The sequence below is a fragment of the Notolepis coatsorum genome (assembly GCF_963971535.1).
Source record: "Notolepis coatsorum genome assembly, chromosome: 10".
Taxonomy (NCBI): Eukaryota; Metazoa; Chordata; class Actinopteri; order Aulopiformes; family Paralepididae; genus Notolepis; species Notolepis coatsorum.
The window spans coordinates 56676833-56690168 of record NC_140174.1 but is presented as its reverse complement, the minus strand read 5'-3'; the positions used below and the strand labels follow the sequence as shown (position 1 = coordinate 56690168).

The window sequence follows — 13336 nt, the reverse complement described above, 5'->3', positions numbered from 1 at the left end:
GCAGTTTACAAAAATGTTCCCACGCTGTGGTGGGCCTGATCTCTGCTAACGACGAGAGGGCCTACCTGGAAGAGGTCAAGGTCCTGGCGGGATGGTGCCAGGAAAACAGCCTCTCCCTGAACGTCAGCAAAACAAAGGAGATGATTGTGGACTTCAGGAGGTCGGGGGTCAAGGACTACAGCCCCCTCAGCATCGACGGGGCACCGGTTGAGAGAGTTAACAGCTTTAAGTACCTCGGAGCCTACATATCCGAGGACTTGACATGGACCACACACATTGACAGTGTTGTGAAGAAGGCACGACAACGCCTCTACTTCCTCAGGCGCCTAAGGAAGTTCCAAGTCAGTCAGAAGATCCTTAAGAACTTCTACTCATGTACAATAGAGAGCATCCTGACTGGCAACATCACCTCCTGGTTTGGGAATAGCACTGCACAAGACCGAAGCAGACTACAAAGAGTGACACGTTCAGCCGAACGCACAATTGGAGGGGGGCTCCCCACCCTCCAGAACATTTACAACAAGCGTTGCAAGGGCAAGGCTTAGAGAATCATTAAAGACTCCAGTCACCCGAACAACTGCCTCTTTGAACTGCTGCGGTCAGGCAAGCGATACCGGAGTCTCAAGGCGAGCACAGAAAGACTCAGAAGAAGCTTCTATCCCCAGGCCATCAGGCTGCTAAACGAACAATGAACACTACACAACAACAACCATCAAACGCACATAGCACACACATCCACACGCACACACTCACTTTAAACAAACACACTGTAGCACCCACTCCACACACTTTATAGCACACACCCACTTTAAACAAACACACTGTAGCACCCACTCCCCACACTTTATATTTATTGATGAAGGATTGCACTACAACTCGTACACCTTACTGTAAATTGTACCTAAATTGTACCTCATCCCATTTCTGCTTGCACTATATAGTACTGTACATTAGTACACTGCATAGTATTGTATATTATATGGTAACTCAGTTACGTCTATTCTGCATCGAACATTGTACATATGTCTATACTGAACACTGTGACCTCATTTTCTACTTCTAAATTACATGCTATACTATGTTATTTCATACTATCTTGTCTAGCACAGTCTCTGGAGCGTAACAGTAAGAAGCATTTTGTATGAAAGTATTCTGTACTTCTGTATGACAACTATTAAAGAAACTTGAAACTTGAAACTTAGACTTCTGTCATGTCGTCGTCATCCAATGTCAAAATAAAGAGTCTAGGTTATCTCCGTTTCCAATATTTCTAAATAAAACTAGCAGTTTTACACACTTGATTTAGAAAAGCCATTCAAACTTCAAGTTTCTTCAGATGATGAAAAAAGACATGGTCCAAATGTATATGAATTGGAATGGATGACTATTAGCGATAATAAAAAATAAATTTGCGTCATCTACCTGCCAAAGTTTTACCGGACCAATCCTACCCATTTTTTTTTATCCACTTTTTCTCCTTATTTTTCTATTTTTCTCCCATCCCAATTTCGCCTTGCCAATTCTCCCTTCAATTCTCCCCTCCCCTGTCTCGAACGTTGCTAGACTATGCCTCCCACTGGTCGGCTGCAGTGAGGACCAAGCCTTGCATCACGTGTCCCCTCCGGTACACGAGGAGGCAGCTGTCGCATCTTTTCACCTGTACAGCGCGATCTCTCAGTGGCGAGGAGTAACGCGTGGGAGGCTCACGCTGCCCCCATTACTTCCTGATTCTGCTGTACAGGCACACCAACCGACCTGTAGGAGTCGCTGTCCACAACGTCCAATCCCCACCCAGCAGCTTTCCCACCCCTAACACTGCCAATTGTGTTAGTATGAACGACCAGCCAAGCTGGTAGCAATGCCGAGAGCTGGGCTCGAACCAAGCATCTCCTGTGTTAGTGGCGAGCGCCTTGCCCACTGCGCCACTTAGCCGCCCCAATCCTACCCATTTAATCATGATCTCACTTGGCATGGAGCGAGTGTTCAGAGTAAAATGCCAATCTGTGTCACATTAAATGCAGGTCGATGTCAACGCCGAGCAGTGTTTTGTGTGACACCAAGTGAGCGGATGTCCGCACGGTTAGAAAATTAGAGCTTTGCATTTGAGGTCCGCTTTGAGTTAGGGATGTCCCGATCCGATCACGTGATCGGGATCGGCGTCGATCACGTGCTTTTCAGAGGATCGGGGATCGGGAAAAAATAATAATAAAAATCGGCAGTCAAAAAAAGAAAATTTTTATTCAACAAACATGACCATGTCCACGTCTTAAACTCATACGGAGGCCTTAGTTTTGGTTTTAAATTACATATAATATATCATCATTAATGTATTTATTGTCACACAGAGCAGAATAATTGTCCACAACAAACGCATTCCCCTTTAATTTACACCGTTGCAACAAACACATTGCCTTTAATTTAGACCGGCTACACGCTACACGCTCCACATCACAACAACAGTACAACACGTCGCTCCCGAAACACGGTTAATATCCACTGACTTGAGCAGCTAGACTTAATGTCAGAGGTTTGGAACTAAGCATTTTAAAATAGAAAGTCAAGCCAGTTGCAATGTTTGCAAGGAGGACAGGCTGGAGGCGAAGTTTTCAGACTAACTTTTCACCTGGAGGATAACGTGACTGAGGATTATCGTCGGCGTTTCAGACCAGAATGGACCATTACGTAAGTCGAACACTGAATGTATACTAATGTGCAAACATATATTGAAACTTTTAATATTTCTCATATGAAGCAGAAGCACATTTCTCAGGGTGAATGTAATAACAAAAGCCTCCGCGCTCGCGCCCCGGACTATAGGCAACAGATGGGCTTGTCTCGCTCTGCCAGTTTCTGACAAAAATGCGTCAAAATTGATTACTAATGTGAAAGATCGGATCGGAAACGATCGGATCGATAGATATTTAAAATCACATGATCGGGATCGGATCGGAAGCAAAAAAAGGCGATCGGGACATCCCTACTTTGAGTCCATGTGGACCTCCGCGGAGTCCGGTCCGCGTACGTTCCGCTCGACTATGGGAGGGCCTTAAGCTGACGATTTTGGAATGTTAAAAGGAACATGCTCTGTTCTTGACGAACAACCACTATCTATCACCTCTAAAGAGCCGTTGTAACTTCCGTCAATAAAAGCAATGTGACTAGCTAACCTACAGAAGAATGACTGCAAATCATGGACAACTCTGTAAGAGAGGAAGGTGATGATGAATTCTGGACAAATAAAGATACAGAACCTTATCTATCTGAACCAGAATTTACAGACAAGGAACTGCAGGTTCTGGAAACAGAGTGGGTGAGAAGGGAGGCTGAGGCAGTCGAACAGACTGGGGCTGTTATTTCCACACGTGGTAAATACACAAGTCACAACATGTAAATAAGACAGTATTGGAGTTGTTGGAAAGTCGTAGTCCAGTCATAACGTGTAAGCTAGCTAGCTGCGGGTCTCTCTCTCTGTACTGCACGCCAGGGTTTCCGTTAGAAAAAATTGTTGCCGGCCTCAGTGTCCGGTAGATTTCAATCTACCGGTCAAATGAGAGAAATTCCGGTCAGAGTTTATTGAGCTTAAAAACAATTGATAGGCAAAAGAATGACAACAAAACAAAAGAATGACAGGATCAAGGCATGTAGATTTATAATATTTTTACTTAAAACTAGGCTACTTTTGCGTATAAAGTCATTATATTCCAAATAAAATAAGTCCCGAGACTCCGCTGCTGCCGACTTTAAATCAAATAGGTGTCTGTGGGCAGTCGCCCGACATTAATAAACGGCAGTCTGTTATAATCACATTTTTATGAGCTAACGAATTCCGTTATATTGGACATTTGTATTAATTATATCAAGCGAAGAACTGAGAAATTTGGCAGAGAGAGACGGCAACATTATCGTTGGTTTGCGTGACGACTCTCTCTCTCCACCTCCCAATGACTTATTTGCGAGAGTATGTTGATGCAGAGCAGCAGATTCAGCTGTTATTGGCTCTTTTCTGGGGACCGCACAGCAGCGCCCCCCACCCAACATTGAATTGCCAATGGCTGAATTGGAGTACTGCACTGTGCTGCTGCTGCTCCGGCTCTGCAGCTTCACATGCATTCGCACACCCAGCACTAAGCTCTCGCTGAAAACGTCGTTGTCATTATTAGAAGCAACGATGAAACAAATGTAATGATTGTTTCGTTCATCGCATAGGCTATTTAATTTTAGCCTATTTTAATACAATTCAAATAATCAAATTGTGCTTAGACTCAGGGAATTATTTTCACCGGACATTAAGACCGGAGAGATTAAATATGTCGGACTTCAACAGATTTTGCCGGTCAAATACCGGTAATTACCGGCTAACGGAAACGCTGCTGCACGCACAGAGATGAGAAGAGTACCTATCTTCTTGTCTGACTGGCCAAAGAAATTTGCTGTGTTCCTTTAAGGAAGTAAATAGAATTGGGATGGGCCCAAAATCTTTTCAAAACATAAATTACTCACTCTGAAATCTCCATATTTTGCACCTTGACCTTCCCCTCCAACTCCTCTCTCTGCTGCTGCTTCAGCTGATTTATCTCCACCGCAGCTCTGTTGTATTTGTCCTGGATGTGTGTCAGAGACTGCTCAATCAAGGATAGATCCAAGTAAAGAGAGAAAGTGGAAAAAGAAAAAAAATAGAGAAATCAGTCTCAATAGTCTAGAAACATTGGATGTGTTGTGGAGACAAAGGAGACAGAGGGAGGGTATTGGAGGAGACCGTTTCTACCACAGATGCTTTAAGTTGCCAGAAGTAACTATGGTTAATTTCTTGAATCCCAGATCATTTAGCAGCGTTTGGTAGAAACATAAAGAGAGGTCTTTGATAGCTAATATTAGTTTTTAATGTTTGGTAGCACTAACGCAAGATAACAGCAAAAGTAGATTTGCTTAGACGCTTTGCATTGTGCGGTAGATTAGGAAAACTGAACGACATCAAACGTGGGGGCAGACATCTTTAAGACCTTTAATATATCTTTGTTACCTCTTGTTCTCATCCACTGAATTCAGGCATTGACTCAGTTTGTCCTGTTCTCTGGCATTCTGTTGCTGCAGCTCCAATTGGCCTATTTTTTGGACGAGTTCCTTATTGGACGGCTGAATAGGTATAGATATTACAATTAAAGGGATACCTTAATATTTTTTATTCTTTCTCCACCTGTCACTTGTTTGTTATATTGGGGGGGGCAGGTGTAGGTATTCATAACATTCGATTACAACATAATCACAGATATCTTAGTAGGCAAACAGTTGATTATCATTAAATGACAACCGTGGCCAATGGGCTGTGAATGTGCATGACGGGTCATGAGAATATTATATATATAATAAGAATTGGCACTTCATATGACTGGAAAATTGTTTGTTAGCATTGTCAGTATTCCATATCAAAACACATTGCAATCTAACAAGCTAGCTTGTCATTGGCAGTAGCCTAACCGTTGACCATAATCACACGTGGCCATTTTTCTCTGTCATGTGCAGGTTGGGATTTCCTTCCACAACCTTCCAGCAAAATTACATTATGGCTTTAAGTTAACCACAATGATTAGATGCTTATTTCAGTATAAGCTACAAGTTTAAATAGTGATTGGAAACTGACCTTTAAGTCATCAATTTCTTGCTGTTGGTCCTTGGAGGTATTTCTCAAACTCTTTCTTTGTTCCATCATTTGACTCAACTCCTTCATCAAGTCTCCCTTCTCCTTCTCTCTCTCCTCACTCTGTTTCTATAGAAAAGAAAATCATATTTTCATAGGATTTACATTGTTTTTTTTATTATCAAATCTAGGATTTACATTGTTATACCAAGTTAAATGGCTGTATTCTTGCTGAAATACAGAGCGTGATCCATTTTTGATATCCTAAAATGTATAATGTGTTGAGATATTATTGATGATCATGCTGAAAGAATTTAATTTAACCGATTTTAGAACACGTAACAAATAATAAGTAAGAAAACAAAAAATGAATAACCAATATTCAATATAACCAATATAACAGTAAACATATACAGCAAAATCTCCATAAACAAAATAAATATTAAAGTCTGAAAAGAGGTAGGAAGAAGTATAGACTTATATGGTCCTAACCCTTTTCTATAACTTCAATAATGAACTTAATGTTTATCATATATACACTGTGGCAACCCCAAGCCACCCCTGGGCTTGGTGATTGATGGGCGCTACGTGGCGACCCAATGGCTGGGCGCTGCCCATGTTTGGGCGTCCGCTTCCGGACGCACCTGTCACTAGAGACCCATCAGGAGTGATTATGTGATTATCGAATCACGGCGCGGTGCGCCTGTTGGGGAGGGGGGACTTAATGGAGCCGAGGAGCCTCCTCTCAGTCCCCCGTAGCAGCGCAAGGCGAGAGGCCACAGAGCGAAGACGCCGCCCGGCCGACAGATTACCGCCAGCAAGCGATCATTATTTAAATAGAAAATAAAGAGTATCATTTTGGGAACTGCAACCTGTCAGTGTGTTGTTTATTCTGCCACCCCTACACCTGGAATTGCCACAGTGATGGAGAATGCGGACATAGTCTACTGGCAATAAGGGGTGCAGAATAAACAACAATAGACTTTATCGAAGTAGAATAAAAGAAAAAAAAAAAATATATATATATATATATATATATATATATATATATATATATATATATATATTACCCCCTCCAAAGGGTTACTGGAAAGAATTACACTCCTCCACATACAAATTTATTTGGAATAACAAACCACCACGTATAAAAAGATCCACCGCACAGAGAAACAAAGCAGACGGAGGTATGGCATTTCCAGATTTCTACCACTACTTTAAGGCGTACACTTTAAGACCACTAACAACATGGTTTGATCCCCAAGCATTAGTATCCTGGAGAAATTTAGAAGAAAATATAGTAGCTCCACATAGGCTGAAGGGCATAGTATACACCAAATTACCAATTAAGCAATGCGAATGGAAATTTGGCCCCATAATCACTCATGCGATCCGGATATGGCGCGAAACCCAAAAGAAATATTCTACCCCACATAAATGGCATAATCATACTCCCTTATTCAATAACAATGCACTCTTGATTGGAAAACAACCTATAAGATTTCCTAGATGGGAAAAGCAAGGCATACACTCATTAGGAGACGTTTTCAACAAACAGGGTTTTTGTAGTTTCAATGAAATACACAAAAAATTTAATCTCACCAAGTCCACATATTATTTTTACGCACAGTTATTGACATGTTTGAAGGCTCACAGTGTTCCATTTTTTTTTTTACTTTTTAAAACTTTTACTATACTTTTACTATAAACTTTTTATAGACAAACAACACTTACACAAAAATGAAACTAACAACACATTAAGAAAGAATGCAGTGCACATAAATGGTTACATGGTTAGCATGGTTAGTTATCTGGTTCCACTTCAGATGTTTTTCCAGGTACTTAATACAAAGACTGATTGTGTACCACCCTTAAACATTTAGTCATTTAGCTGACACTTTTAGAAAGAAAGCGACTTACAAGTTTTGTACAACAAGACAGCAGGAAGGGCACAACTCTATCAGCTGAGTAACAATGTTCATCAAAGTGTTGAGTGCTACAGTGTAGGTTAGTTTATTAGGACAAGTGCATGACAGTAAGGTGAGTTAGGGTTAGATTTTCTTTAATTTTAATTTTAATTTTTTTTTATTTCAGATACAAAATTATCGGCTATTGTAATAATTCTGCCTCATGAACACTGGCAAGCCTTCCATTTGTGCACAAAATGAGTTCCCTTCTATCACTAATATTATTGTTTAAGCATTTTTGGTTGAAATCAAATTATACGTAATTATTTTACGATTAATTGTGAATTGTTTCATGTTGAGCTATAGATTGTGGATGAATACACACAGAAAGGTACACCATGCCAATGTTCATGCTTTATTTGTTTTAAACGAGACGATTTCGAAATGTGTCCGTTGGAAATACATTGCAATTTCAAGCGAGGTTAACCCTTTCACTGTGACAATACAGAAGGTTAACCCCGTCACAACCACACTACAGACGGTTAACATTCTGTAGTGTGGTTGTGAAAGGGTTCAAATATAAAATACAGTTGGCACAACAATACACACAATACGTGTGTACAAAACAGGTATACAAATATAATACCTACTCAAAAAAATTAAATACTGACTAAGGCATACATGTGTGATATGGGTCCAGAGACCCTCCTTGAACTTCTTTCTTCCCTTATCCTTCGCCCTTTTTTTTTTTTTTTTTTATTAAATTTCTCTTTGCCTTTTGATTCACCCATATACAAACCACATCATCCCTGAATATTAATACTACACTGTTAAACAGACATAAATAATAAAGTACAAAAAACATAAAACAATTGTAATACCCAAAAAAAAATTTATTAGAAAATACTAACTAAAGCAAAAGTGTGTGACATGGGTTCAGAGACCCTCCTTGAACTTCTTTCCTCCTTTACCCTTCGCCCTCTTGTGTTGCATTTGGTTCTTCCTCTGTGATGTCGTTTTCGTTCCCTTTATAATCCTCCCACTTTACCCATCTTTCCCCAAATTTCTCTTCCTGTAGCCTCAGCATGTGCGTTATCCTCTCCATATCCTGTATCTCCTCTACTATTCCTACCCATTGTGCTATTGTCGGTGGGTCTTCCTTGTACCACAGTCTCGTTATTGCTTTTCTGGCCGATATCAACATTATCTTTATTAAATACTTGTCCCCCCCCCTGTATTCCCTCGTGTGTCAGGTCCCCTAAGTAAAGCACCAGTCCCGTTTGTGGTAATCCGTATCCTAATATTTTTTTTTTTTTTTTTTTGGTCTTTTTCCCCCTCCATTTTCCTCCGATTTTCTCCCATCCCAATGTTAGTCGTATGCCAATTCCCAGTCCCTTCCTGGTCGCTGCGCTTTACCCCCCACAGTCAGATCATTTGGGAGAGTGGAGGCTACCACATGCTTCCTCCGACACACGTCCAGCCAATCACCGCTTCTTTTCACCTGGCAGCGCGGATTCTCATTGAGAGGGCGTAGCGTGTGGGAGGACCACACTATCCCCCTCACGTCCAATCCGCGCTTAGCAGGCGCCCCGACCGAACTGTAGGAGTCGCTGTTTACAACGACCCGGACCCACCCCGCCAGCTTCTCCCACCCTCTGATACAGCCAATTGTATCAGTGCAGACGGCCAGCCAAGCTGGTGACAACCCCGGAGCTGTGAGCTGGATTCGAACAGGCGAACCAAGCTCACAGCTCCGGGGCTGGTGACGAACGCAATCTACGCTCGACCACCTAACCGCCTTCGTATCCTAATATTCTGATCATTGCCTCTCCTATCTCCTCCCAATACCCCTTCAGCTTCTGACATCCCCAGAATATGTGCGTGTGATTTGCCCCCTCCTTCCCACACATCCTCCAGCATGCTCTTTGTGTTGGTGCATATTTTCCCTTCAACTCTGGGGTTATAAAGAATCTGATTATGTTTTTCCATCCAAACTCTTTCCATATCCTCGATCCTGTTGTTGAATGTTGCACCTTGCATATGTTACCCCATTCCTTCCCTGTTATTCCTATCTCTAGTTCTCTCTCCCATTTCTCCCTTATGTAGTCTGTCGTGTGTCCCTTGCTGGTCATTATAGCCCGGTACAGTGCTGATATTACCCTTCCTTTCCCTCCTTCGTATGCCCTTACTATCATCTTAATTATTCCATTCTGTTCTTCGTCCTTGTCCCCTCTTATTTCTTTATTATAGTAATCTCTAATCTGTAGATATCTGAAGTGGTCCCTGTTTTCTAGTCCAAATTTCTCCTTTAATTTTTGTAATGTTTGCATTTCCCCCTTCTCTATCATTTTGCATATCGCTGTTGCCCCCCCCCCCCTCTCCCACCTCCTGAATCCGTGGTCCAACCTCCCTGGCTTGAATCTCTTGTCATGTGCTACCCATCTCAGAACCCCTGTCTGTTTCTCCAATTTGTGTGTTTTTACTACTCTGTTCCATATGGTCAAGGTGCATTTGGTGATTGGATCTAACAGTCCCTCCTTTTCTTTGAATAGTTCCCTATCTCCCACCAGAGCTTGTATCTTGTATCCCTCCCCTTCTTTTTCAATGTCTTTCCATCTTGCCTCATATGTCGTTACACCAGCACGTCACTGCTCTCAGTTGTGCTGCATAATAATAATCTTGTAGGCTGGGTACTGCCATCCCTCCCTCTTCCTTTGGTAGTTGTAGTGTTTTATATCTGACCCGTGATCTTCTCCCCGCCCATATGAACCTCGATATCAGTCTGTCCCACTCCCTGAATTGATTCTGTGGTATTTGTATCGGTAGCGACTGGAACAGGTACAGTAATCTTGATAGTATGTTCATTTTAATGACCTCTATTCTTGAATTTAAGTCCAAGGGCATTACTGTCCATCTCTCTAAGTCTCTCTTGATGTTCTGATTTATCTGTGTATAGTTCGCCTCAAACAGTTTCCCCACCCCTCTCGTGATGTTCACCCCTAAGTATTTAATCTTGTCCATGTCCCATCTTATCCCGTACTGTTCCCTAATTTCCGTCGTTGGGGTATAGCAGGGCTGTACGTTAACTTTTTTTGCACATAGCACTGGTGCTACAGAGGTTGATAGTTTTGTAGCACTGGCCAAAATCTTGTAGCACAAGTATAAAACGTGTTATATTTGTAACAGTCACAAATGTGCCTATTGTATTTGTGTTATTTAGTTGCAGTCAGGGAACAAACTTAACCTTTTGACTTACCAGCCATTTGGCTGGTAGATTTAAAAAAGGCAGATTTTTTACCAGCCAAAAATTATAAATTGCTTTTTAGTATATCGCCATGTGTTATTATTACTATAATACTCTCATATGCTATTTTCAATTAATATCATAAACAACAAGGAATATTAGCATAATTTTGAGTGGACTGAAGGAATGAGTCAGCGTTAATAGTAAATGCAAATAATTTATTGAAATATAGAAGTGGGGTCGGTTGGGACACACACACACACACACACAATGGGGGGACCCTGATGTAAACAAGACGAAAGTCTTTCTATGGTCTGCATCCCCTTAACAATTGTGTGTAGTATTGAGCCGTACTGTATTGTACCCATTCTGCAATCTGTTAAATAAAGTTTTCATTCATTCACACTGTTTCAACTCACCACCCCCGCATCATCTAGTCTGTCTTCAAACTTCCACTCCTCTCGACACACACACACCCTTTCCCCAGTCCACACTGTCTCTATGGCTCTGCCTCTGATCAGGATTAGCTTGTTAGCTTATGCTAATGTAACGTTCATTTCGGGCGATGTGGGCATAAAGGAATGGTGATGATGCAAAGCGTGTTAGATGCATTTGACCTGTTGTGAGAAAAAGAAAAACACCACAGACTTATTTCGGATCGCAAAATAGCCGCACTGCTGTGCAGCCCCGCTCGGCTGAGAGCAGAAGGCAGAAGCACGGTCTGGGTAACGTTCATTTCGGACTTTATGACGCGAGGATTGCAAAGCATGTTATATGCATTTGACCCGTTGCCGAATAAAACAGCAGGGATTTGTTTTGGGTCGCGACAACACTATCTACTAGCTCTGTTTCAATGTCCGCGTTCCAAACGCTGCTGAGACGAGTCCTGCAGTCACCTGCTGTGTTGTGAGCTGAGCCGAGCGGATTTGAGTCACTGCTAGCAACTCGCGGGGATATTGTTCGCTAGGGATTATGGGATTTGGTGTTTGATATATGGAGTTTTACGCAGAAGGGACATTGTATTTAATCGCACAAGACTACAAGTACCAAGTGGATAGCGGGCCATCACACCAGTGCTATTGAAGTCAATCCTTTCATCGCACAGACTGACGTCAGTGTCGCACGTGCGACATATATATCGCACTGTACTGCCCTGGGTATAGTTCCATGCTAAGGTCTGTGTCTTTGTCACGTTTAGTTTGTATCCTGAGTAGTGGCCATATTCCTTCAGTAGATCCATCAGTGCCGGGAAGCTCTTGTCTGGTTGTCTCATGTATACTATCACGTCGTCCGCAAATAGGCCTAGTTTATATTCCGTTCCCTTTATCCTTACTCCCTTGATGTCCTCGTTCTGTCTGATCAGTTGTGCCAGTGGTTCTATGAAAACTGCGAAGAGCGTTGGTGATAGACAACATCCCTGTCTGGTAGCCCTCTCTAATCTGATTCTATCCGTCAGGCTGCCATTCACCTTAACACTTTAACTGCCAAAAACGCCGGAACTCGTCATTCCCCGCCATGCTCAAGTTGCCGTGGACGCCGTAACTCGTCTTTGATATCAATATTTAAAAAATCTGTGATCGAAATCATATTTCCCCTCCGCAGCCTTGACACACAGTGCTGATCTCCTCTCAACCCTCTAGCGGTTCAAGAGCGCCATCTGGTGGCCGATCGGCAGATCGAAACCGGATATCAACCTTTGAACCGGCAGGACTCACTCCATATGTGGTCCGGGCACTCGCTAATGTTAGAGAGACTCCGTCTTCACACAGTGAACATCAATCGGTGGAAATAACTCGAAAAAACAACATGATTTGGACGTATATACTATTATACAACCTGGAAATGGATCGGGTATTTCGACATCCCATAATGGAAAACTGTCTACTCCACGCTGATCGCCCAACGGCCCGAGGAGACTGGGGTGAGTTTTAGCGTGTAGTATTACCGTGTTCGATATAAACTGCTATGATGAACATATGACCCACATTAGATGAATGGTATAACGTTGCCCACGGAATTATAAATGCCCCCTCGCCCATCCGGTCAACATCAGATGACGTGTAGTAACTCCTAGAAGTACATCCAGTTGACATTTTTTATCTCGCACAGATTCCTACCAAACTGTATTTGATCATCAATATAATGCATTTGGGGCTATAAATCACATTCTGGAGAAAGCTGCAGAAAGAGATGAAAACATACTTATACTTTAGACCATATTTTAGTATGAATATGTGAATGAAAAAGTTTAACGTTGCTACACTATGAACAATACATATAGGACATTGAATGGGCCCTAATAATGGCAATCTAGCAATAGAATTTAAAAAGTTATAGCCCTGCAAAGAAGGGGAACTTCTCCATGTTAAATAGAGCTGGCAAGGGATGGTATATCATGAATTTAACCCATGGCAATCAAAGTGTTAACCCTCGCTGTCGGTTCTTGATCATCTTCATTGCCCTCCCGTTTAGTCCGAATCTCATCAATGTTTTATATAAAAATGTCCAACTCACACTGTCGAATGCTTTTTCTGCATCTAGGCTAATCAATAC

General features: G+C 42.0%; 1 protein-coding gene across 3 annotated transcripts in view; it reads right to left on the bottom strand.

The window, feature by feature from the left end:
* calcoco2 (calcium binding and coiled-coil domain 2) overlaps nt 1-13336 on the bottom strand; it is a 63062-nt gene that overhangs the window by 33154 nt on the left and 16572 nt on the right. For 2 of the 3 annotated variants that reach the window (XM_084323902.1, XM_084323901.1), the window contains exons 6-7: nt 5639-5764; nt 4501-4619 (exon numbers count right to left, since the gene is read on the bottom strand). In XM_084323902.1, coding sequence (XP_084180028.1) covers nt 4501-4619; nt 5639-5764 — 245 coding nt within the window. The remainder of the gene's footprint in view (nt 1-4500; nt 4620-5638; nt 5765-13336) is intronic. The other variant, XM_084323903.1, reaches the window with a different exon arrangement.